This window comes from Dama dama, chromosome 20 (genome assembly GCF_033118175.1).
Source record: "Dama dama isolate Ldn47 chromosome 20, ASM3311817v1, whole genome shotgun sequence".
Lineage (NCBI taxonomy): Eukaryota > Metazoa > Chordata > Mammalia > Artiodactyla > Cervidae > Dama > Dama dama.
Window position 1 is genome coordinate 56839979 of NC_083700.1, and position 26138 is coordinate 56866116.

General features: G+C 36.0%; 1 protein-coding gene across 1 annotated transcript in view; it reads left to right on the forward strand.

Moving 5' to 3' along the window:
* COL24A1 (collagen type XXIV alpha 1 chain) overlaps window positions 1-26138 on the forward strand; it is a 368161-nt gene that overhangs the window by 79865 nt on the left and 262158 nt on the right. The window contains exons 9-13 of the mRNA XM_061121489.1: window positions 5412-5456; window positions 13125-13178; window positions 14396-14440; window positions 22769-22822; window positions 26058-26102. Coding sequence (XP_060977472.1) covers window positions 5412-5456; window positions 13125-13178; window positions 14396-14440; window positions 22769-22822; window positions 26058-26102 — 243 coding nt within the window. The remainder of the gene's footprint in view (window positions 1-5411; window positions 5457-13124; window positions 13179-14395; window positions 14441-22768; window positions 22823-26057; window positions 26103-26138) is intronic.

The window sequence follows — 26138 nt, forward strand, 5'->3', positions numbered from 1 at the left end:
TACTACACAGATGGCAGAGTGTCGCTGTGTTGCTTCCTTCTCTCTGTGATGAACTCATGTGACATTTTACATAGATGGATAATAAAAAAAAAAAAAAAGAAAACCTGGTAAACAAGATGAAAGTACAGTGAAATAAAGAAATAGTGAAACAGAAATTGAAATTAGAATTGAATATAGACGGAATTATAGAAGAAATAGCTGATCCTGGAACACTGCTGCCATTTGAGTTAATTCTAGATAAGCAGAGAGAACTTAGTAAAGGTGAACTTTTGACATACGAGGAAAGGGTCGTGATGAATAGGAGACAGATGTCCCAGAGGAGGTTACAACAGCAAAAAAAAAAAAAAAATCTTCATATTAGAAGAACTCTTGGACCTATTTCATGACACTGAAAGTGCAAAGGATGAAATGTTGGAAGTTGACCTATACTTAGAAAGGAGTGTGACAGTTTGCCAAACCATAGGGATATATGTTTGCTCAGTATGGTTCTTTATACGAGAAAAGCACACTATTCAAACTACTCTTCATAAATTTTTGCTAAGAAATGGAACTTTAATTTTCATGGTTTCTAACGTTTTAAATTACACTGTACTAAATTAATCTTAGCTTAACATTTTTTTCATCTCCCTATACAAGTGTAACTGACAGACTTTTTAACATTTGACAAAAATTTTTAAAGATCACAGACTTTTCCCCATTATTAATATTTCTTGCATGGTTTCAGACTATATGCTCAGTTTTATAGATCTCTAGTACCATGCAAAGCAAGGATGGTTCTGTATGTAAATGGTTCCACTCTTTTCCTTATGGATAAATATTTTATTTATTTATCCAAAATTTAGTTACTTGGGGAATTTCAGGTATATACTTGAAGTTTGTTTCCTTTCCATCCCTTATTATTTCTAATTTTGATTCAGTTGTATCTTTCTTTTTTGTCCTGTGTGGTCATATGTTGATAACCTATTCAAATTAGTGTTAAAAGAAGTATTAAAATTAAAATCTCTCTATTAAAATTAGATTCTAAGCCCCACTTATTATTTGAGTTTTTAGCAAGGCAACTTTACGTCACAACAAAAATCAAGACAACCCTATCACTCTTAACACTGAGTTTTTAGTCTGTTCTAAAACAATTTGTAAATTTTTCTATTGGTACTTAAGAAATGCGTTCATTTCATTTTCAGTATATTCATCAGAGAAAAATCATATGTTGTTAGTTACTGGACCTTTTTTGTTCTTCCTATGTGGGTATAGGAAGAACAGTGACGCAAATAATATTTTCAAAATATTCAAAAGACTATGATATAAGCAAATTTTAAAATATAAGCAGTCAGGTTCTTAGATTGGAGCTATGTCAAAACTTGAATGTTGGTATTTTTTCCCAGGAACATTATTTCCTTCATTTTTTAAAAAAATGTTACAGATTAGCATTTAGAAAACAAATGAGGCCTATAGACACAAATTAGGGGATAGGGAGACTTTTATACAATAATGGTGCTAACTCCAGAATATTACAGTAGAATAATATAACATTGAAAAATAGCAAAAAGATATTTTCTCCCACTTAGAACCTTTATTTCAATATTAAGAGAGTTGAAATATCATATTAAGTAATACTTAGAATCTATTTTCCCCCAAATAACTTACATTCCTTTTCGTCTTTACATCAATTCATTTATTCATCCAGATCTTTCCATCAATTAATTGACAAGCACTTACTATGTTCTAGACACTGAGCATATCATATTAAAATCGTTTAAGAACTTAGGTTTAAACTCTTTGAGGAGCTCATATACCATCTCTAACTCCACCCTCAAATCTAATTTATAATCATGTCTCACCTAGACTGTCCTAATAGCCTCCTACCTGATCTCCTACCTCCTTTCCCTTCCACTCATCCCAGAGTCCCCATATTTGTTTCAGGTCATATGCCCATGGGAACCCAAATCTGGTTTTTCTCTGATACATACATCAGTATTACTTAAATTCTTCCTATGCTTCAAAACCTGAATTGCCTCTTATAAATGCCTTTGTTTTTCACTGAATGTAGGGTGAAAAGAAAAAAGTGAATTTCTTAACACATTCTAGTAATTGCAGAATCCTAGCAGGTTAAAGAAAATCTAGCAGTAGTTAAATTCAGTGCCATCATTTTACAGATGAAGACTTGGAAACTCATGATATAACTAGCTACTGGCAAAACTGGATCTAGAGTTCAGTGTCCTTGGTCGTTTCATTATTAGTAATAAACCAAACCAAACCAAAAACATTTTGTGTTTCACTTAGGCTCTTTTGATTGCAAAGAATGGAGACAGGCTATCTCAAGGAAGAGAGAATTATTTCAATCCTCTCTACAGCATTGAGGGAAAGTGGAGACCCATGGAGTCTAAAAATATGTATTGTAATATGACTTGGTCTCATGGAGACAGGTACTGATTCAAAGCAGCTCTGAGTATCTTAGCATTAGTTTGCAGCTCTTTTACTATATTTTTCTGTTAGTACTGCTGCTCCCCTCCTCTCTCTGCATCTGCCTTTTCATGTTACCTGGTTTTCCCTCTGACAACAACTTTCTTTCTCAATATAGTTTCTTTTCACAATAATTTTTTAAGTTGTACTTTGGCTTTCTTCTCTTTCTCTTATCTTTCCTCTTTGTCAGTCTTTCTAGCTTTAGCTAAGTACCTAAATCAGTCTTCCCTTCCTTCTATTCCCTCCTTCCTTCCTGTTGAACTTATTTTTTAGAAGATTTTAATTGGCCCAGCTTGACCCTGTTTATGAGAAAGCCTCTATTCCAAGTGTCCTTATAGGCTACTGGCCAGACTTCATACTGGCTTCCCTTAGATTGAGTGCCATCTCCTGTGGCTGAGTGGGAGTGAGCTCAGGAAGAAAAGATCATGACTGTTTGGTGTTGCCCTCTTATTAAAGGCTGTTGATGAAGAAGAATCTCTTAGGAAGGAATTGTGCATTTAGAGGATATCATGGCCAGCGTGTCTAGTTCACTGTTATAAACCGCTTCAGGGAAAGTAAGCTAACACAGTTGTAGCACCACTGTGTTTTGTTTCAGCAAGGCTGAGGAGGGAAGAATCTCTGGTCAGAGAAACAGATAGTGGCCAAAGAAAGGCAAGCGTATAATTAGACTCAGCAGTACACAGAAATAAAAACAAGGAAGTAAAGGTTTAATACAGGTTTTCTGTTTGTTTGTTTTTAAAGAAAAGGAACCAGGCCCATGGCAGAGAGTTTCTCTGTCTATATGCCTCTCACCCTGGCTCCTCACCTGTCATCTTCGTGACACTCTCCTAGGAACTACATCCTTCTAGAGCTGCTGCCTCATCCGAGGGAGCTGCAGCCACTATTTTAGTGCTGAGGACATTTCTTATTTCCCAGGATTAAAAAAGTGAAAAAGCTAGGTTTGTGGATATTTTTTTATCTGTAGAATCTTAACATTTGGACAGTTGAGAACAGTGTCCCCTGTTTTGTAATTAGGCTGGTATTTAGCTATCTTTAAAAAAAAAAGTATAAACTCAGAGTGAAACTGTGGGTGTAATAGAGGCCATTGGTAAATGTGTAAATTTAATAATTCCTTTTGTTGATTTGCCTTGGTTATCTACAGTTGAACATTTGATGAGAATGAGACTATCCTACATTTGAGTTTGAGACAAATATAAAGACATGTAAAGTAAGTAGAAGGGCAGGTTACTGAGCTCATGATGAATCTGTCAAACCAACATGATTCCACCTTACTACCTACATGACTTTGGTCATATCATTTAATTTCTCAGAGAATTTTCTCATCTGTAAAATTGGAGAAGGAAATGGCAATCCACTCCAGTATTCTTGCCTGGAGAATCCCATGGACAGAGGAGTCTGGCGGTTTACAGTCCATGAGGTCTCAATGAGTCGGACACAACTGAAGCGACTTGGCGTGGCATAAATGGGGAAGATACCTGCTTCATAGGATTGCTATAGAATTAGCCACTTCCTTGTTTTTGTTAGTTTTATTAGTTCAGGGAAGTTTCTTTGTGCCTTCCTTCTTTCCCCTCCTCTTTTTTCCTATATTCTTTCTTGTGGCCACTTCTCTGATTTTTAATAGTCTAATCTGGAAAGAACAGAGCTCCCAGAGGACAGGCCATTTCCTCTGCACTCTGGTTTTTTTCCTTCTGTTATTCCCTTGTTACTTATATGCTTACATTTACAGATAACACAAAAATTTTTGCCTCCAACTTGCTTTCTTACATTTTCTGATCTTCTCTCTGTTTCCCAAGAGTCTCTCTACTTAAACATTTTCTTATGTTTTAAGTTTATCATCTAAGAAACTGCTTAAATCATTTCCTTATTTTTCAAATAGGCACCTCTTCTAATTTTCCCATTGTCTAACCAGAGTATAATTTCCTTCTCTAATTCATGAATTCATGTTCATAAGTCCTCAATGATTAATCCTGAATGACTCTCTTCCCTCTGTTACTCTATATCCTGAAACCCCAAAAACGTATCTTCAGTTTGCTGTATATTAAGTTGAAGTTTCTGATATTTGTAAACTATGATTTATTTCAGGTTTTTGAAATTTGCTCAGAATTCTGAAATTCTTTTAAAAAGGAACTTTCTTTTGTTCTTTTATATACAGCAAAATCGAATAAACAGCAGGTTGCCCTACTGATTGTTAATTAGAGCTGTATAAATATGCTGATTCTTTGTTCCTGTCTTTTTTTTTTTTTTAGCGTCCTTCCTTTTGCTCATAGAATATCTTTCTAGAGCATAAAGGTTGTTATCTCTTTTATATCTTTGAATGTTGATAATAGAGATTAAGATTTGACTTTGGTTCTTATTTGGAAAATCTTTTTTGTTACTAGTGTCTTTTTTTTTAAATTGTGATATAATTGACATATAACATTGGTTATTGATTTCTTAGATAGCCTCATAAACCTCCTTTGGATGGACTTAAGCAGTCTCTTTTATTCACTCATTCACAGAATGTTATGACAATGTTTTAGAGAAACTGTGTGAATATGGTCCAGTTTTTCAATAATTACAAACAGAATATATCTGAGAGCATTTCATTTCAGCATTAATGAACTAAAACCAACTTTTAAAAAGCTGCAGCAGAATTGAGCAGACCTATTGCTAGATACCAGCCTTTTATAAATGATGCTGTCTTTTTATTCAATACTATGTAACCATTTTACTTGCCAACAACAAATCATTCAAATAGCATTCAAAATTGATTAAGAATTATTAATAAGAATATCTTATTTAATAAAATTAAATTTTTATTAAATTAAAAGGATAACATTTAATAAGAAATAGATTAGTAATAATTTGCATTAATGAGAAAACCGGAAGTTGGGGTGAATGACAACTGTGGTTAGTTATTGGACTCACAAGGGTTTACTATTCATAGCATGTCTTCACCTTTACCGTTGCAGGGTCTCAAGGGGCATCCAGGACTCCCAGGACTCCAAGGGGAACAAGTAAGTATTCTTCCTTTGTCAGACTTGCATCTCTCCAGTGAAAAAAATACACAGTGGGAAACGCCATTGAGAGATTATTTTTCCACACGTAACTCTTTAAGTTTTTCTTAATGCTTTTAAGGAAACGCTTTTTTTAATGCTTATTTTTTTCTTAATGCTTTCAATTTTCTTAATGTCTTTTTCCTGTCAATTTTTCTTAATTCTTTGACTCTTTTTAGTACAGGAAAAACTTCTAATTTATTATCTACTAAACTTTGTTGATTTTTTATATCTTAGACTGACTTTCAACTATCGGCCTAATATGCTCCAGAAAAGCTGTTTTAAACTTTTGTTATTCATAAACTCTTGTAAGAATCTTATAAATGCTGTGAACCCTGTCCCCGGATTATCCATACATATGCACACGTGCACACACCACACTCTCTGATTTTCTTGTATGTTTCAGGGGCTTGCCTGTTCTCCAAAGTCTATTCACAGCTGTTAGTTCCCTACCCTTATGTGAAGGAATGCAAATAAGTTTGATAAAAATCCAAATTAGAATGGCAGTATGCTATTTTTTGTTCATTCTGTATATACGCACATATGTTAAAGTCAAAACAGTTTGGGAACTGTTTAGTTTTTAATCATGTTATTTCTTCTTTCTCCCACCAGAAAATAATATATCATTATGTCACAGGAAAAAATAAAGTCAAATCTCTTGTTTTCAATACAATGTGTACTAGGCCAGTATGAATAAATCACTGAAAAGGGTGGGAGATTAGATACTAACTAAGGTGACAAATCATTACTGGAGATTTAGCAAAGAGCCTCAGAAAGCCCTAAGGGGAGCTCCAGAAAGAAAAGTGATGGATTATCCCTGAGGGAAAGACAAATAAAGAAATAAAGCCAATTTTTTCTTTTGTTCATTCATGTTAGAGGAACAGTAAGCTCTGTTAAGTCCCTGAGGCACAGTTTTTCAAGATTGCTAACTACTGGACATGGCAAGAAAAGCAATATATGTATTTGTAGCAATCTTAATTTCTTCAGTACTTAACAATCTCAAGTACAAGATCAAATGAGTGCTGAAAAGCATTTGAGCATTTGTAGGAAAAAAAAAAAACAGAAGGGCAAGAGGGAAAGAGAGATTAGATCCTGGGGAAGGAAAAAAATTCCTAGAATCCTGCTTTGGCAGAAATGTGTGGATTCCAATGAAGAAAACCTGACACATCACAAGTTAGTGAAAAAAACTGACCATTTGTCAGTACTGACCAGTTTTCTCATAACTGCTCTGTTATCTAGTTCCATTAGAATACATGTCCTAGTTCTGAGGGTGCTATGCTTGTGAGAAGAGTCTAATATCAGTGTTAAAGATCAGAACATGTATTATTGGAATCAGTTCTATTTTATATAATTCTAGAAGAAAAAAGACAAAATTGGTGATAACTGCGAGGAACAACTAAAATCATTTTGCATTTTAACTGTTGGAAACACTGTGGACGTTAAGAGGAGCATGACTAATTGCTAGGAGACATTCCCTTCTGGAAAATTTGTAAATATCTATTAACTGGCCAGAAACATTTAGGAAAGTAATTATATCATCTGTGTAAGCTCTAGTATTAAGAGCTGTCATTTACTGAGTCTTTATTGGCTGCCAAACTGTACTACTGTTAACTGGAACTTCAAGTAGTATAATTGTGTATTGAATATTTCCATATGTTAACTCATTTGAATGTTAACTCACTAAGAATTATTATAATTACCCCTGCTTTTAAAATATTTTCCCACATAGTTCTATTTTCTCTACATTATAATCCTGTGACCTAGATATTACCATTGTATTTTACTAATGAATAAATGAAGACATAGGGATGACACATGCTAGCAGTGCTTGGACTCTCAATGAAGTCTGACTCAGAGAGTCAGCTTTAATTCTTCAAGTTAGAAGTGGGATTGGGACAGGTTTACTATTCCTGATTTTTCCAGGAGTAGAGAGATAACCCTGTGTCTAAATTACTCCAGACAATCTATAGATTAAAGTGAGCCATTTTTTAAATGCAGAGTGAATTGAGTTACAGTATTTCTTTTGAGTCTTTTGAGCTCTGTGGTTGTCCAAGTGATTTTAGGGTGTGGTTGGCTTAGAGTATGTTTATGCCACATACAACTGCTGAAAGCTTACTTACTGACTTTATTTACTGCTGCTCCAGGAGAGCAGGATTCAGTCATCGAATAGAGTCCTTCTGTGTATTTCTCTGTGCAGCTGGAATGTGTTATATCTCTACATGTTGTCTCAATACCCTCTATGAAAATCTGTTCAAAATCAGATTTCATTTATGTCTTAAAACAGATTGTTTTTTAATTGAGGTTGACTAACCTAATTTGACAACAGACTGGTTCCAAATAGGAAAAGGAGTACATCAAGGCTGTATATTGTCATCCTGCTTATTTAACTTCTATGCAGAGTACATCATGAGAAATGCTGGAAGAAGCACAAGCTGGAATCAAGATTGCCGGGATAAATATCAATAACCTCAGATATGCAGATGACACCACCCTTATGGCAGAAAGTGAAGAGGAACTAAAAAGTCTCTTGATGAAAGTGAAAGAGGAGAGTGAAAAAGTTGACTTAAAGCTCAACATTCAGAAAACTAAGATCATGGCATCTGGTCCCATCACTTCATGGGAAATAGATGGGGAAATAGTAGAAACAGTGTCAGACTTTATTTTGGGGGCTCCAAAATCACTGCAGATGGTGATTGCAGCCATAAAATTAAAAGACACTTACTCCTTGGAAGGAAAGTTTTGACCAACCTAGATAGCATATTAAAAAGCAGAGCCATTACTCTGCCAACAAAGGTCCGTCTGGTCAAGGCTATGGTTTTTCCAGTGGTCATGTATGGATGTGAGAGTTGGACTGTGAAGAAAGCTGAGCACCGAAGAATTGATGCTTTTGAACTGTGGTGTTGGAGAAGACTCTTGAGAGTCCCTTGGACTGCAAGGAGATCAGTCCTGGGTGATTCACTGGAAGGACTGATGCTGAAGCTGAAACTCCAATACTTTGGCCACCGCATGCAAAGAGTTGACTCATTGGAAAAGACCCTGGTGCTGGGAGGGATTGGGGACAGGAGGAGAAGGGGACGACAGAGGATGAGATGGCTGGATGGCATCACCGACTCGATGGACATGAGTCTGAGTAAACTCTGGGAGTTGGTGATGGACAGGGAGGCCTGGCATGCTGTGATTCATGGGGTTGCAAAGAGTCAGACACAACTGAGCAACTGAACTGAACTGAACTTAATTTGACTAGGAAACTAATGAAAGGGATGGTGGTTGCCATTAACCAGAACCTACAGAATAAAATCAGCGTTTTATGTTTATTTCACTCTTTCCTATTGTCATAACCAAATATAAGGTTTTTGTGGAGATATGGATATAGGCCTGTATGTTTTAAAGTTGGTTGGGGAATAGAAAAAGCATTTGTAAATAGACTGAAGCAAATCTCATGATTAGAGGGCTGTCCTCTGAGTACTACTATAAGTTATTTACACTTCAAACCTCCACTAGGGAGACAGCCTTTAATGGTGGTCTCTGGAGTTAGACTTGCTGATTTAAATTCTGACTTTCTAAATAGCTGAGTGACTTTCCGCTGGTGGCAAACACATTGTGTCTTATTTTTTGCATCTGTAAAATAGGGATAATGATATCTACCTTATAGGGTTTGGGTAGATTAAATAAGATAATACATATAAAATACTTGAAATTGTGCTTGGCATTTAAGTGCTCAATGTATGTGTGTGTGTGTGTGTGTGCATATACATGTGACAACTTTAGTCAGATCATCTGGATTTACATTCAGGATCTGCTACTTACTATGCCATCTCAGGCACATTTCATAACTTCTCTGTGTCCTTCTTACTTCAAATGTAGAATGAAGAACATAGTATCTATCATACTTTATATCATAGATATAAAGTAGCTGTAAATCACATTGCATGGTGATGTGATTAGCACATAAAAACGTGTTGAAGTGAAGTGAAAGTCACTCAGTCATGTATGACTCTTTGTGACCCTATGGACTATACAGGGTCCATGGAATTCTCCAGGTCAGAAGGAGTGGGTAGCCTTTCCCTTCTCCAGGGGATCTTCCCCACCCAGGGATTGAACCCAGGTCTCCCACATTGCAGGTGGATTTTTTACCACCTGAGCCACAAGGGAAATCCAAGAATACTAGAGTGGGTAGCCTATTCCTTCTCCAGTGGATCTTCCCGACGTTGGAATCGAACCAGGGTCTCCTGCATTGCAGGCGGATTCTTTACGAACTGAGCCATGAGGGAAGCCCAACACACAGAAAAAATGTTAAGTAAATAGTAAGTGTTGAAGCAAGGAAAGGAAGGGGGAGAGAAAAGGGAGAAAACAAAACTGAGAAATGTATTCTGAGAAAAGTGGAGAGAAGGACATATTAGGAGAATACGAGTCTAATAGAATGGAAGGGTGAAAACTTTGAACTGTGATCCTTCATTTGCCTCTTTCTTGGACTGTATTTTTTCTAGATTTTTCAAGTTTCAGGAATTTTATAGTGTTTCTCTGGTTAAACTAGAGAAATTAGTACAATCTTCTGTATGCTTCAAAGCAGAGGGGCAAAGGACTAGTGTCCTTTGTACTAGTATTATTATCTAATACAAACAACCAACAGGAAGAGTTTTTACAGAATAAAGAATCTATGAAAATTATCACTGCTATCATCATTTCAGTTCAGTTCAGTCGCTCAGTCGTGTCTGACTCTTTGTGACCCTATGGACTGCAGCACACCAGGCTTCCCTGCCCATCACCAACTCCCGGTACTTGCTCAAATTCATGTCCATTGAGTCAGTGATGCCATCCAACCAGCTCATCCTCTGTTGTCCCCTTCTCCTCCCACCTTCAGTCTTTCCCAGCATCAGGGTCTTTTCAAATGAGTCAGTTCTTTACATCAGTTGGCCAAAGTAGTGGGGTTTCAGCTTCAGCATCAGTCCTTCCAATGAATATTCATGATTGATTTCCTTTAGGATTAACTGGTTGGATCTCCTTGCAATCCAAGGGACTCTCAAGAGTCTTCTCCAACACCACAGTTCAAAAGCTTCAATTCTTTGGTGCTCAGCTTTCTTTATAGTCCAACTCTCACACCCCATACATGATTACCAGAAAAAACATATTTGACTAGATGGACCTTTGCTGGCAAAGTCTCTGCTTTTTAGTATGCTGTCTAGGTTGGTTATAGCTTTTCTTCCAAGGAGCAAGCATATTTTAATTTCATGGCTGCAGTTACCATCTGCAGTGATTTTGGAGCCCCAGAAAATAAAGTCTGTTGTTGTTCCCATTGTTTCCCCATCTATTTGCCATGAAGTGATGGGACCAAAGGCTATGATCTTAGTTTTCTGAATGTTGAGTTTTAAGCCAACATTTTCACTCTCTTCCTTTACTTTCATCAAGAGGCTCTTTAGTTCTTCTTTGCTGTCTCCCATAATGGTAGTGTCATCTGTCTATCTGAGGTCATTAATGTTTTTCGGAAGTCTTGATTCAGCTTGTGTTTCATCCAACCTGTCATTTCACATGATGTACTCTGCATATAAGTTAAATAAACAGCATGACAATATATAGCCTTTACATACTCCTTTCCCAATTTGGGACCAGTCTCTTGTTCCACGTCTGGTTCTAACTGTTGCTTCTTGACCTGCGTACAGATTTCTCAGGAGGCAGATCAGGTGGTCTGGTATTCTTATCTCTGAGAATTTTCCACAGTTTGTTGTGATCCACACAATCAAAGGCTTTGGCACAGTCAATAAAGCAGAAGTAGGTGTTTTTCTGGAACTCTCTTTTTCAGTGATCCAGTGGATGTTAGCAATTTGATCTCTGGTTCCGCTGCCTTTTCTAAATCCAGCTTGAACATCTAGAAGTTCACAGTTCACGTACTGTTGAAGAATTTTGAGCATTACTTTGCTAACATGTGAGATGAGTGCAATTGTGTGGTAGTTTGAACATACTTTGGCATTGCCTTTCTTACATTTTTTTTTTTTTGGCATTTCCTTAGTTCACAAGTTATGTATTAGACCTAAATGAATGAATGAATCATGTATCAGTGGAAGAAAGTAACAACATATGAAGGTATTTCTTCTCACTTTTCCACAGGGTTCTGCAGCAAGTTTCCTTTCTTATCTGTTTGAGTCTCCATATGTCAGCCTTCCTTGAGTAAACTGGGTCTTAAATCAGGCACAGAAGGTTATCAATTCAAAGTGAGTTTCCCATTCAAAGTTGCTATGGGAATTTTTAGATATACCTATGTCATAATACAGGTATTTAACACTTAATATCCATTTACCTACCTTCTGAAGCTTGTGCTCTGATAATTAAGGGGAGTTGCAGGATGGCTGAGACAAGGAGTTCAATCTGTAAAGATACTGGTTATTACATAATGTATCAACTCTTTCTCTAATGTACATTTTTTTTTTAAATCCATGTATCACTGAATTTTTTTATCCTATGTTTATCTGCATTTATCCTATATTTAATAATCAGTATCTCATTTAGGTCCCTAATCTATAGTTGTATTCATTTTTATTTAGCAATTTATCTCATTTTCTTTTTTTTTTTTCAATTTGAAAGCAGTCTATGTTTCTTAACTGACAAGATTACAAAAATAATCATGGTAGATACCTTAGTTCATCCTTCTATTAAGCCTGTTGATATGGTCTTCCCTGTTGCCAGCATCTCCAGCTTCTACAAAATGCATGGCCCTTTTCTTCATCTCACTCACGGAGAAGACAGTTTGAAGGTCCATAGGAAGTTGTTTGCTTCTTTGAAATGTTTTCCAACAGTACTGATCTCATGAATCAGATGATCTTCATGCAGATAATGCCATATTTGCCAAGAGACCAGCAATCAACACATTATCTGTCAGGACAATTCACTGCTTGTTGATTTTGATCAGTTAATTTACTGACTTCAGGTTTGGGTAACCCCATGCAATGTATTCTTGCTTTGAGAATCCCATGGACAGAGGAGCCTGGCAGGCTACAGTCCATGGGGTTGCAAGATTTGGACACAACTTAGCGACTAAACCACATGCAATGTATGGTTCCACTCTTCTCAGCATGTTAATTGAAACCTTGCTGAGCTTCAGGAGGTGCCATTGAACATCTGACAGAGGCAAAGTTGCAACACCTTACAAATCTTTGATACCTCTGTTCCTGATGACAAGTGCCAGTTTGGGTTCTGTGGGCACATAGAAGTTGCTGGCTTTTCTTGCCACCCTAGCCATTTGAATTTCAGTTCTGTATATCTACTTGTCTTCTTTGTGATAGGGCTTAGCTTTTTCATAGATAAACTTTTTGCCTTTCAAAGCATCTTTTAGGCAAATTATTTCTCAGCACTTGATCTTAAGCTCTGTGGAATTCTTTTGCTTTTTCTTAAGGATTTCTGGCATAGCAGGAACCTTTTTTTCCTTCTCTTCTGCACCCTCCATGGTTCCAGCCAGGAAAGAGGCCATTTTCATTTTAAATAGATGACTTCAGTCAGATAAGCAACATGCAGGACTCTTCATATTTTTATATGGAAAAATATTCTTTAAAACCTTGGGTATTATGAATACCCCAGGTTTGCTTTCTTTGGCTTCTTTGGTCTTTGCTGTATTTTTTATTATTTTATTTTTCATTTTAGGGAATTCCAGGATTCACTGGTAATATTGGTTCACGTGGTTATCCTGGCAGGCAGGTGAGGTAACTATATTTAAACTTTTCTTTTTATGTCTCTCTTGGTTAATGCATTGTATGTTCCAATTTCAAGAGTTAATGTTCAAATGATAATTGGTTTATTTTATTAAATAATGAATTACTCATAGCAAAATAATTCCAAAAAATTCTAATATCAAAATTGTAAAAATTCTTCAAAAATTTTATTGCAGAAAAATTTTACTTAAAATAAGAGTGGGATTTTTAAACAAGTTTGATATGATATTCAATGGAACTTTCAAAATTAAAATGGCCCAGTAGGCTAATAAAATGTTAAACAGTGTTGCTACTGATTTTACAATATTACCACTGACTAAAATGAAGTAATGATATGAGTTAAGATTCTCTTTGATATGCAGCATTTTTTAATAATGCAATTATAAACACTTGGGACATAGTTGCCAGTGCTACATATACCACTATCTGAATACTTTTTATCTAAATTGGATTCAAGTCTTTGTATACTGTTTTGAAAATTCATTTTAATCATTTCATATTTATTTCCCTCTAATGTCTAACTTTCTCTAGCTATTTCTTTATTTTTCTAGTTATTTCATAGAGGCTAATAAGAGAAAAAAATTTTCTTTCCTAGGCTTTCATTAATTACTTACTCTTGAAATTAATTGTTCATTTAGCATATTAGAAAACTATATTTATATAAAATATCTTTTTTATTCTCTAGAATTAGGGAATTGAAAATGCCAGAAGATAATCTAGTGTTAATAAAATTCCATTTTTAAACCTTTAAAGTATGTGGAGGGTATTACATGAGTCTTAGTACCAAGTAATGTTTTGTGTTTATCTGAAAAATATATAAATACTCAGACATATGGAAATTGATCTGAAGTTAAAAAATGTACTTATTTTTTAAAGTAGAAATATATTTTAGATAAGTGAATTAGAACTGTTCTAAAAGAACAGGGCTTTCCAATGAGAAATAACTGAAATAATTGTGTCTGACAGTTGTGTTAATCTACTTTATTTAGAAATCTAAAATATATTTGTGTATAGATTATATACATTGGCTTTTTTGGTTCTGAAATTCTAAAATCCCTAAAATGTATATGGTCTTCACTAAGTATACAGTTCTGAAGTTTATACTTGTAAAAATGATATCTTTTATTTGCCCCTTTTTATTAATTATCAACAACTCTTTAAAAAGTACTAGAGAATGATGGTGATGTCTTTTGTTTGCACTAGGGTTTAGCTGGACCAGATGGTAATCCAGGACCTAAAGGTGTACGAGTGAGTAAGCATTTTCATCGTTTTGTTAAGTATGCTTAAATGTAAGTAGAATGACATATACAAAATACTTATTTTCACACTGCCACACTTCCATTACTTTGAATGTAATGCAGGTTTAGCCTGGAAAGAAGTATACTTATTTTTCTATTTTAGATTTGGAAAACATTTTCCTTTTTTTCCCCCCAATTATTTTTATTAGTTGGAGGCTAACTACTTTACAATATTGTAGTGGATTTGCCATACATTGACATGAATCAGCCATGGATTTACATGTGTTCCCCATCCCGATCCCCCCTCCCGCCTCCCTCCCCATCCCTCTGGGTCATCCCAGTGCACCAGCCCCGAGCACTTGTCTCATGCATCCAACCTGGACTGGCGATCTGTTTCACACTTGATAATATACATGTTTCGATGCTGTTAATCACAAATGGGACCTAATTAAACTTAAAAGCTTTTGCACAACAAAGGAATCTATAAGCAAGGTGAAAAGACAGCCTTCAGAATGGGAGAAAATAATAGCAAATGAAGAAACAAAGGATTAATCTCAAAAATATACAAGCAACTCCTGCAGCTCAATTCCAGAAAAATAAATGACCCAATCAAAAAATGGGCCAAAGATCTAAACAGATATTTCTCCAAAGAAGACATACAGATGGCTAACAAACACGTGAAAAGATGCTCAACATCACTCATTATCAGAGAAATGCAAATCAAAACCTCAGTGAGGTACCATTACACGCCAGTCAGGATGGCTGCTATCCAAATGTCTACAAGCAATAAATGCTGGAGAGGGTGTGGAGAAAAGGGAACCCTCTTACACTGTTGGTGGGAATGCAAACTAGTATAGCCACTATGGAGAACAGTGTGGAGATTCCTTAAAAAGCTGGAAATAGAACTGCCATATGACCCAGCAATCCCACTCCTGGGCATACACACCGAGGAAACCAGATCTGAAAGAGACACGTGCACCCCAGTGTTCATCGCAGCACTGTTTATAATAGCCAGGACATGGAAGCAACCTAGATGCCCATCAGCAGATGAATGGATAAGGAAGCTGTGGTACATATACACCATGGAATATTACTCAGCCATTAAAAAGAATTCATTTGAATCAGTTCTAATGAGGTGGATGAAACTGGAGCCCATTATACAGAGTGAAGTAAGCCAGAAAGATAAACACCAATACAGTATACTAACACATATATATGGAATTAAGAAGGTATACTTATTTAATATGCATCTTTATTGTTAAGGCCAAAGAGAGCAGTCTTACAGTGGTAGTTCTTGCATCATTCTTTGATAGCTCCTACATATATATTATTTATATTATTTTTCTAGCCCCTTGAAAAATGGTATGTTATACCATTTCTGGTATGTTAGAAATACACTCTATAGGCATTTGTAATATTTTTTATATGTGACTGTATGTAAACTTAAGAAGTCACAACGAAAGAAATGTGAAGAGACAAAAAAATTCCTATTCAAGGCTGAAGTAATAATACAAAAACTATCTGGACTAAAGAAATAGCTGCAAGAAAGAAACTTACATGTTCAAAAGAACATAGTTTTGTACTTCTAACCATTAAAATCAAAGCTGATTCTAGGAAAAATTTATAAAACTAAAATTTTTCTTTTTTAATTCTCTATTTAATAGCCAGTTATTTTCCAGAATCTATATCTTCCTTATATTACCTAAAATAACTTTTAGAAATAAGGAAAACAAAAAATATTTAAACAGTGTGTGCTATTGTTGTTGTTATTTAGTCGCTAAGTCATGCCAACTCTTTGCAAACCCAGGAACTGCAGCACACTAGGCTCCCCTGTTCTTCACTATCTCCTGGAGTTTGCACAACTCATGTCCATTGAGTCAGTGATGCCATCCAACCATCTCATCCTCTGTCGCCCCTGTCTCCTCTTGCCCTTAATCTTTCTTAGCATCAAGGTCTTTTCCAAGGAGTCGCCTCTTCGCATCAAGTAGCCAAATTTTTGGAGCTTGAACTTCAGCACCAATCATTCCAATGAATATTCAGGATTGATTTCCTTTAGGATTGACTAGTTTGATCTCCTTGCTGTCCAGCACCAAGAGTCTTCTCCAGCACCACAGTTTTAAAGCAGCAATTCTTTGTTGCTCTGCCTTCTTTATGGTCCAACTCATATTCGTACATGACTACTGGAAATATCATAGCTTTGACTAGATGGACCGTTGTCAGCCAAGTGATGTCTCTGCTTTTTAATACACTGTCTAGGTTGGTCATAGGTTTTCTTCAAAGGAGCGAGTGTCTTTTAATTTCATGGCTACAGTCACCATTCACAGTAATTTTTGGAACACAAGAAAAGAAAAGTTTTTCACTGTTTCCCCTTTTTCTCCATTTATTTGCTATGAAGTGATGGGACAGTGATGCCTTTGTTTTTTGACTACTGTGTTTTAAGCCAACTTTTTACTCTCCTCTTTCCCCTTCATCAAGAGCCTCTTTAGTTCCTTTTTGTTCTCTGCCATGAAATTAGTATCATCTGCATATCTGAGGTTGTTGATATTTCTCCCAGTAATCTTGTTTCCAGCTTGTGATTCATCCAGTCCGACATTTCACATGATGTACTCTTCTTAGAAGTAAATAAACAGGTGACAACATACAGCTTTGATGTACTCCTTTCCCAATTTTGAACCAGTCCATTGTTCCATGTCCGGTTCTAACTGTTGCATCTTGTCCTGCATACAGCTTTTCAGGAGAGAGATAAGGTGGTCTTGTGTTCCTGTCTCTTTAAGAATTTTCCATCGTTTGTTGTGATCCACACAGTCAGAGGCTTTAGTATAGTCTATGAAGCAGAAGTAGATGTTTTTCTGGAATTCCCTTGCTTTTTCTATGATCCAGCTGATGTTGGCAATTTGATCTCTGATTCCTCTGCCTTTTTTAAATACACCTTGAACATCTGGAAGTTCATGGTTCACATACTGCATAAGCCTAGCTGAAGGATTTTGAGCATTACTTTGCTAGCATGTGAAATGAGTGCAATTGTACAGTAGTTTGAACATTTTTTGACATTGCCTTCCTTTGGAACTGGAATGAAAACTGACCTTTTCCAGTCGTGTGGTCACTGCTGAGTTTTCCAAATCTGTTGGCATATTGAGTGAAGCACTTTAACAGCATCATCTTTTAGAATTTGCAATAGTTCATTTGGAATTCCATCACCTCTACTGGCTTTATTCGTAGTGATGTTTCCTAGGGCCACTGAACTTCACATTCCAGGCTATCTGGCTCTAGGTGAGTGACCACACCATTTTGTGGTTATCTGGGTCATTGCTGTTGTGGCTGCTAAGTAACTTCAGTTGTGTCCGACTCTGTGCACCCCCACAGATGGCAGCCCACCAGGCTCCTCCATCCCTGGGATTCTCCAGGCAAAAAAACTGGAGTGGGTTGCCATTTCCTTCTCCATCTGGGTCATTAAGATATTTTTTTATGTAGTTCTCCTGTGTATTCCTGCCATTTCTGTCCTTTATTGTTCCCATCTTTGCGTAAAGTATTCCCTTGGTATCTACAATTTTCTTGAAGAGATTTCTAGTCTTTCCCAGTCCAGCATTTTCCTTTATTTCTTTGCATTGTTCACTTAAGCCTTTGTTATCTTTTCTTGCTATTCTCTGGAACTCTGGAACTCAGTTGGGTATATCTTTCGCTTTCTCCTTGCCTTTCTCTTCTCTTCTTTTCTCAGCTGTTTGTAACGCCTCCTCAGACAACCATTTTGCCTTTTTGCATTTCTTTTTCTTGGGGATGTTTTTGATCACCTCCTGAACAGTGTTGCAAACCTCTATCCATAGTTCTTCTGGTCCTCCATCTACTAGATCTAATCCCTTGGATCTGTTTGTCACCTACACTGTATATTCATAAGGGGTTTGATTTAGGTCATACCTGAATGGTCTAGTGGTCTCCCTCCTTTCTTCAATTTAAGTCTGTATTTGCAATAAGGAGCTCATGATCTGAGTCACAGTCATTCCCAGGTTTTGTTTTTGCTGACTGTGTCTAGTTTCTCCATATTCAGCTGCAAAGAATATAATCAATCTGATTTTGGTATTCACCGTCCGATGACACCTATGTATAGAGTTGTCTCTTGTATTGTTGGCAGAGAGTGTTTGCTCTGACAAGTGTGTTCTCCTGGCAAAACTCTGTTAGCCTTTGCCCTGCTTCATTTTGTACTCTAAGGCCAAGCTTGCCTGTTACTCCATGTGTCTCTTGGCTTCCTACGTTTGCATTCCAGTCCCCTATGATGAAAAGGGCATCATTTTTTGTTGGTAGTTCTAGAAGGTCTTGTAGGTCTTCATAGAACTGTTCCACTTCAACTTCTTTGGCATTAGTGGTTGGGGCATAGGCTTGGATTACTGTGATGTTGAATGGTTTGCCTTGGATATGAACAGAGATCATTCTGTCGTTTTTGAGACTGCACTCAAGTACTGCATTTCAGATTCTCTTTTTGACTATGAGGGCTCCTCCATTTCTTCTAAGGTATTCTTATCCACAGTAGACGATATAATGATCATTTGAATTAAATTCGCCCATTCTCGTCTATTTAAGTTCACTGATTTCTAGAATGTCAATGTTCACTCTTGCCATCTCCTACTTGACCACATCCAATTTTCCTTGATTTATGGGCCTAACATTCCAGGTTCCTATGCAGTATTGTTCTTTACAGCATTGGACTTTACTTTAACCACCAGACATATCCACAGCTGAGCAACATTTCTGCTTTTGCCCAGCCTCTTCATTCTTTCCAAAGCTATTTCTCTGCTCTTCCCCCGTTGCCTGTTGGACACCTACCAACCTGGGGGGCTCATCTTCTGGTGTCATATACTTTTACCTTTTCATTGTGTTCATGGGGTTCTTAAGGCAAGAATACTGAATTGGTTTGCCATTCACTTCTCCAGTGGATCACGTTTTCTCAGGCCCTGACTAGCAGGTACCTGCCCGTCAGTAGCTCCATGTAGCCAGAAAACATGTGTTTTAATGTATGTGCTATAATGATGCCTTAATTTTTAAAAAATTCTTAAACATTTTCAAATATTTCATGTGTATTTTCTTCTTAAATTTTGCGATCAATCCTGTGAAGTAGGAGAACACATATATTGTCTCCATTTTACAGATGAGAAAACAGTCAGCTGTGGAAATGACATGGTTTGATCTAGTCGTAGCAGAACTCAAACCAACATCTTCTCACCTTTAGCTCTGTACTCTTCCACTATGCTGTGCTGTCTCTACCCTTGCACTAAGTGAAAATATAATGGGGAAAAGTGATGTATATTTTATTAAAGCTACACTGAACGCACATACTTACTTGGATTTGGAAAACAAGGAGAGATTACTGGATAAGAACATAGGCTTTGGAGTTAGACAAGACTGCTTCCCCCCCACCACCAACCCCTCATTTACTTGCTTTGTGACTTTCGATGCCATTAATCTCTTCTGTGTCTCATTTTTCTTAACTTATTAAAAGGTGAAAATGAAACCTACCTCTAGGTGCTTATGAGAACTACCTGAGCTTAATACTCCTAAAGCACAGTGCCTACCACATGGCATGCACTTTCTCTGCAGATTTTATCATTTTTCTGGAATCTGGGAGTTACTTGTGTGTGTGAGCTAAAGTTGTAGACCTGTTATTTGGCGCTGTGCCGTTTTCTTTTACTACATTTTCTCATCTTGCTCCTGTGATTCCTTTAACTTTTCTAAGTTCTCCTTTGTGTCATTTTTGTATCATATTATCTATCCTTTTGTTCCTTTTTCCCCCATTTGTGTTGAAAATTACTCTCTAGGGTGTAACCCTTTTTAATTTTTTTTATGTTTTGATGGCAACTTCATGAAAGCATTAAAAAAAAAAAAAACTAATCCTTTTCTGACTAATTTAATTGATTTAATCCTTTCATTTTCCTTTGGGAGTGAGGGAAGAGTCAGCAGAGCCATTTCTCTAGGTTTCATATTCACAAAGAGTCCAAACGTAAACTTTGATATTATTAATAACTACAAATGTTCAAAAAACAAAATTTGTTCAAAACAAATATACACTGACAGGATTATGTTTTTTATTTAATTTGTGTCCTATTACTGGATAATACCACATGCTATATACTGTAAATTAATATTTTTATAAGTCATGTGATAAATTATCTTTTGAATCTCCCTATTTGGTTGCATTTTCTGGTGTTAAAATAATTATTTTTAAAATATGAATGTTTGAAATCATTTTGCAGCCCTCCTTTAGTATCTCTTTGTGTAATAACTGGCCAGGTATCTCAAAAAGTAGAAGTATGTAAACCTCTCCTGATGTTTTTATTTGCCCTGATGGTGACAGAATTGCCTCTGTCTTACACAATACAGAATTGCCTCTGTTTGGATATACAAACTTCAATCCAAGAAGCAAAGCCATGTGTATTAGTATTATTTTTTTTGTGCTCCTTGTTTACACCCTAAACTCCAGTTTAGTGGTAGTTTTTAGAATGATGACAAACCCATGTGATTTCTTTGTTGGATGCTGCTGACATTTTATTTCTGTTATAATTATTATAATAATTATCAAGAAACTTTTCTGAAACACCTACATAATGATGCATAGCATTGTTCCCTTTAAAATCTTTATTTCTAAAATGTTGTGCTGGTTCTGTGCAGACTGTGTTAAGTAGAGGTCTGACTTTTCAGCTCCTGAGTTTTCAGCTGAGTTGAGTGTTTGTTCTTTTTATTTATAAGCAAAATTTCAGTTGTGTATGTTAAAAGTAAAAGTTAACTGTTTTTAAATTTGAGACCATCTGTAGCTGATGATTCTGAAATACATGTAGCTTGCCATCATAATTCTAAATGTTTTGGTAATCAGAAATACTTTTGGATGCTTCATTTTTAAGGAAAGTTTCTCTATACTCCAGATGCTTGACTTTTAAGCAAACGAATTATAGATATATTATCATTAAAGTTAAGTAGAAGGAAACCAATTATCTTTTCTCTTATTTGTTGCTTGTTCAAAAAGGTGTTTTTCCTTGTCAAAGAAAAAGGTTCATCCTACCATGGTAACACCCAACTATTTTTCACCTGCATGGAATGCCTTTCCTATCCTTCAAGACTCAGCTCAAAAGTTGCCTCCTCTGCAAAGCTTTCCTAAACCTTCCCTCTAGACAGTATTGGTTATTCTGCCAGTCAAAGTTTCCGTTTGTGTTTATCTTATCACCTGTCACATAATCATGTCACAGTTATTTTATGATATGACAGTTATTTGTATGACTTCTTCCTAATAAACTGTCAGCTTCTCGAGGACACTGATTTTCATATTCATTTTTATAATCCCAATTCCTGGCGCACACAGGGCACTAAAATCATGTTTTGTGCATCAGTGACCAAGATTCATGTTCTTTCAAATATGGACCATTGCAGCTGTATTCTAACAAGATTTCCTACGTTCAGTGTTTCCTGTCTGGAGTATATTCTATATTCTATCAACAGCTTAATATTTTAGAGAAACAGCTTAAGATCAGGTCATTACCATACTCCCCCAATGTCCAGTAGTTTCCAGTTATCTAAAATGTAAAGTCTAAAATTCTTAGGCTGAAATTTAAGGCTTTCCTTAATCTGTTCTCTAAACTACCATACACTTGATTCATTAAATTGATGAAACAGGTTATTATTTGCCACAGGTGAGGTGTAACTAAGGTGTGGTACTACAGAGTAGCCTGCATTGTTACTTAGATGCAGCCCTTGTTTCTCAGACCAGTGGGAACCTCCATGAAGGCAGTGTGGGGCTGCTTTTCTCCAAAGCGCCTCACTCATAAGAAGCTGTCAGTTAACCATTTACAAGCACTCCTGTAGTCCTCTCTGTCTTGTATCTGCTTACTGAGGTTCTGCCTGTAGTGTTCTTGCTCCATTATCTGCTTATCAATATGTTACCCACTCTGTAGGCCTATCTCAAGTGCCAGGCTTCTTTGAAATCTTCTTTGATTGTCTTTACCTCCTGCCACATTGGAATGACTCTCTCCCTCCTCCATATTTCTTGTTCTTGGATACCTCCTTTCTGCCTTACATTTTAGTTAATTGTATATCTGTATTTTCTGCCCTTTGTAATATTCAGTGTAGAAACTAACTTGGGCTTGTTGATTTTTATGAGCCTAAATTATATTTGTCTAAATTATATTTCTGACTTTTTTTTTAAATGAAAAGATGGATCTGTAACTTTTAGGAAAAAAAGCAACAAGGTTATTATACTGTTAAGCCTTATAATGAATACATTTTAAGTATCTCAATTTAGAATTATATACTTAAGGGTGACTATTTAAATGAGATAATATAAAGATTGTTTGATTTCTTTAAGGGTTTCATTGGCTCTCCTGGAGAAGTAGGACAACTGGGACCTGAAGGAGAAAGAGTAAGTCTGTTTCCTTCAAATATTATTTATAATGTGGTATACTTAGGGTAAAGTATAACAGTGCTGATAAACCCAGATGTCAGGTAATCTTACTGAGTGAAACAAGCCAGCTTTAAGAAAAATTAGACGATGTTTTCATTCTATCATGCAAAGAATTGAACTGCTTCTTATTGACCCAAAGGAGTCACGGTTTGTCCCCTACCTAGAAAAGAGTGCTGTTCGGTAAATACAGTTTGTTTGTAAATCCAACAGAGTTAGCCTAGGTACCCAACTAACACAGTCAGCTGTATAGTACTGTACTGTAATCGTTTTTTTTTTTTTTTTCTATAATCGGTTTTTAATACGTTTCACACAAATAATACATTAAAACAAACACAAAAGAGTTTTAATCTTTACAGTACTGTACCTTGAAAAATATAGTCATCCAGTACAACAACTGGTGTACAGGCCTGGCATAGAATGAACAGGCAAGAAGAATTACTGGCTGGAGGAGGGAGAAGAGGTGGGAGATGGCAGAGCTGAAGGTCATCAGCAGTAGGAGATCAAGGGCAAGCTGTGGCTTCTCTCATGACTGATGTTGATGGCATAGGTTTTGGTTCCTTGTTGGAACCAGATGCACATTTACATCTTTGAAAGTTTGCAACTTGAAGGTTCATATGTAGGGGACTTACTGTATACAGTTTACATTATTAATAACTCTGCTGCTTATGATGCAGTCCTTTCCAGACCTGTTGGCATGAACTTATTTCTAGTAATTGATGTACTAAATAAACCAAAGTTATATGTTCTTGAAAAATGTCATCATCTTGGATTTAAGGACCCCAGTGATACTGACCATCAGTAGGCACAATGTCCTCTTGCTCACCTTTGAGCTCTTTTTTTTTCAGTAGAGATATTAGATGAATATTTTTGTCAACCACTGTTCAGCTGAAAGTAAATGGGTTACTTCAACCATTGATATCTGGTAACTTACCTGCATATACAAAAACCCCAGGCTACATAGTTCTGACAGATTTCTTAGTCTCAAGGGCTTATGAAAGTGATTATATCTCAAGGGATTGTATCAATAAGTATGCTTTAGGTTACAAATGACAAAAAATTTCATTTCAAACTGCCTTCAAAATGAGGAGATTTTAAATAAATGATGATAACAGCAAATGATTTATTGTAATGGTTATATATATGCAAGTCACTATGTAAATACTTCATATTTATTCATTTAATCTTGCAATACCCAGTGAGACAGTCTTGTAATTCTCACTATAGATGAAGAAAATGAGGCACCCAGAGAGATTTACCTAAGACTATACACAGATAATAGAATGAGAATTTAAACATAGATATTCTAGCTCTAAAACCTGAGTACTTGAGTACTGTCTCCTGCCACCACTTAGGTGAAATCTAGGTACAGTGTGATCCTGTGAGCACAATGAGATCATCATTTTCTCCACTTTGCCTTAACCAATGTTGGCTTTATCATAAGACTGATTTCTCATATGATTGTAAGATTCCCAATGCAAGGGCTAAATATGCCTTTGTTTATTCAGCCAGAGAAACAGGGAGACAGGCGGTAATTGTCTGCTGGGTACAGAAAATAAGACTCCTGTTTGTCTGATTGTACCAACTTTGGTTGCATACTACCTCTGGACAAATAATTATCACCAGAGCAATGGCAGGATCCCATTTGGAAATACAGATGGGATGGATTTCTGAATAAAATCAAGGTTTTGTTACGAAGAAGAAAAGGGGCCACTTGAATTAAATTAGTATATTGACACTCTTCTAAATATCACTGCAGTTTAAAATATAATGTATTTTTCTCTTTGTCATACTCCATAAATTGGCATTTAGAAAAAATAACTCATTGATTTGATAAATATTTACTTTTTTGAAGTATAGCTGATTTTACAATATTTTAGGTACACAGCATCTTGGTTCAATATTTTGATGGATTATTCTCCATTAAGTCATTACAAAATAATGGCTATACTTCCCTGTGCCAGAGAGTATATTCCCTAGTGCTTAGGTATTTTAAACATACTAATTTTTATCTCTTCATCCCATACCCCTATCTTGCCCCTCCCCCCTTCCCTCTCTCCATGAATAACCACTAGTTTGTTTTCTGTATCTGTGAGTCTATTTCTGTTTTGCTGTTTATATTTGTGTGTTTTATTTTTTTAGATTCTACATATAAGTGGAATATTATGCTGTATTCATCTTTCTCTGACTTATTTTACTAATCATAATATTCTCTAAATCCATCCACTGCTGCAGATGTCAGAATTTAATTTTTTATGGATCTATAATATTACACATGCATACATACACACACATAATATATGTGTATTTATATATATGTACACACAGATATATTTATCCATTCATCTGTTTATGGACCCTGGGGTTGCTTCCATGTCTTGGCTATTGTAAATAGTGCTGGTATGAAGATGTCTTTTCAAATTAGTGTTTCCCAGGTTAGTGATTCCCAAACTGCTGAATCATATGTAGTTCTGTTTTTAGTTTTTTTAGGAACCCCATTACTGTTTTCCATAGTGGCTGTGTCGGTTTATACTCCCACCAACAGTGTAGAAGCGTTCCCTTTCTTCCATGTCCTTGCCAACATTTGTTGTTTGTGTTGTTTTTGTACCAACATTGGTGGCCATTCTGACAGGTGTGAGGTGATAGCTCATGTAGTTTTGATTTGCATTTCTCTAATAATTAGCAGTATATAGCATCTCTTCATGTGCTTCTTAGATAACTGTATGTCTTTGGATGCTGGTGGGAAGCTACATGTAAAAGAATGAAATTAGAACATTTCCTTACACCATTCACAAAAATAAACTCAAAATGGATTAAAGACCAAAATGTAAAACTTGGAACTATAAAACTCTTAGATGGGTACATAAGTACCCATAAGTGTTCTACATAAGTAGAACACTCTTTGTCATAAATCATAGCAGTATTTTGGGGGATCTGTCTCTTAAGGGAAAAGAAATTAAAGCAAAAATAAATGAATGGACTTAATTAAACATACAGGCTTTTGTATAGTGTAGGAAACCATCAACAAATAGAAGAGACAACCTATTGAATGGGAGATAATGTTTTCAAATGATATGACTGACAAGGAGTTAATAATATCTAAAATATAAAAATGGTTTATGCAACCCAATGTAAAAAGAAACAACCCAATCAAAAAAAGGAATAAGTATTTAGTTTTGACTTTTTTACATTCTAGGGTGTTCCTGGGATCCGTGGAAAGAGGGGGCTTAAGGGAAGACAGGTAATTAGATTCTTGTTTTATGAGGTTTGGTTTAGA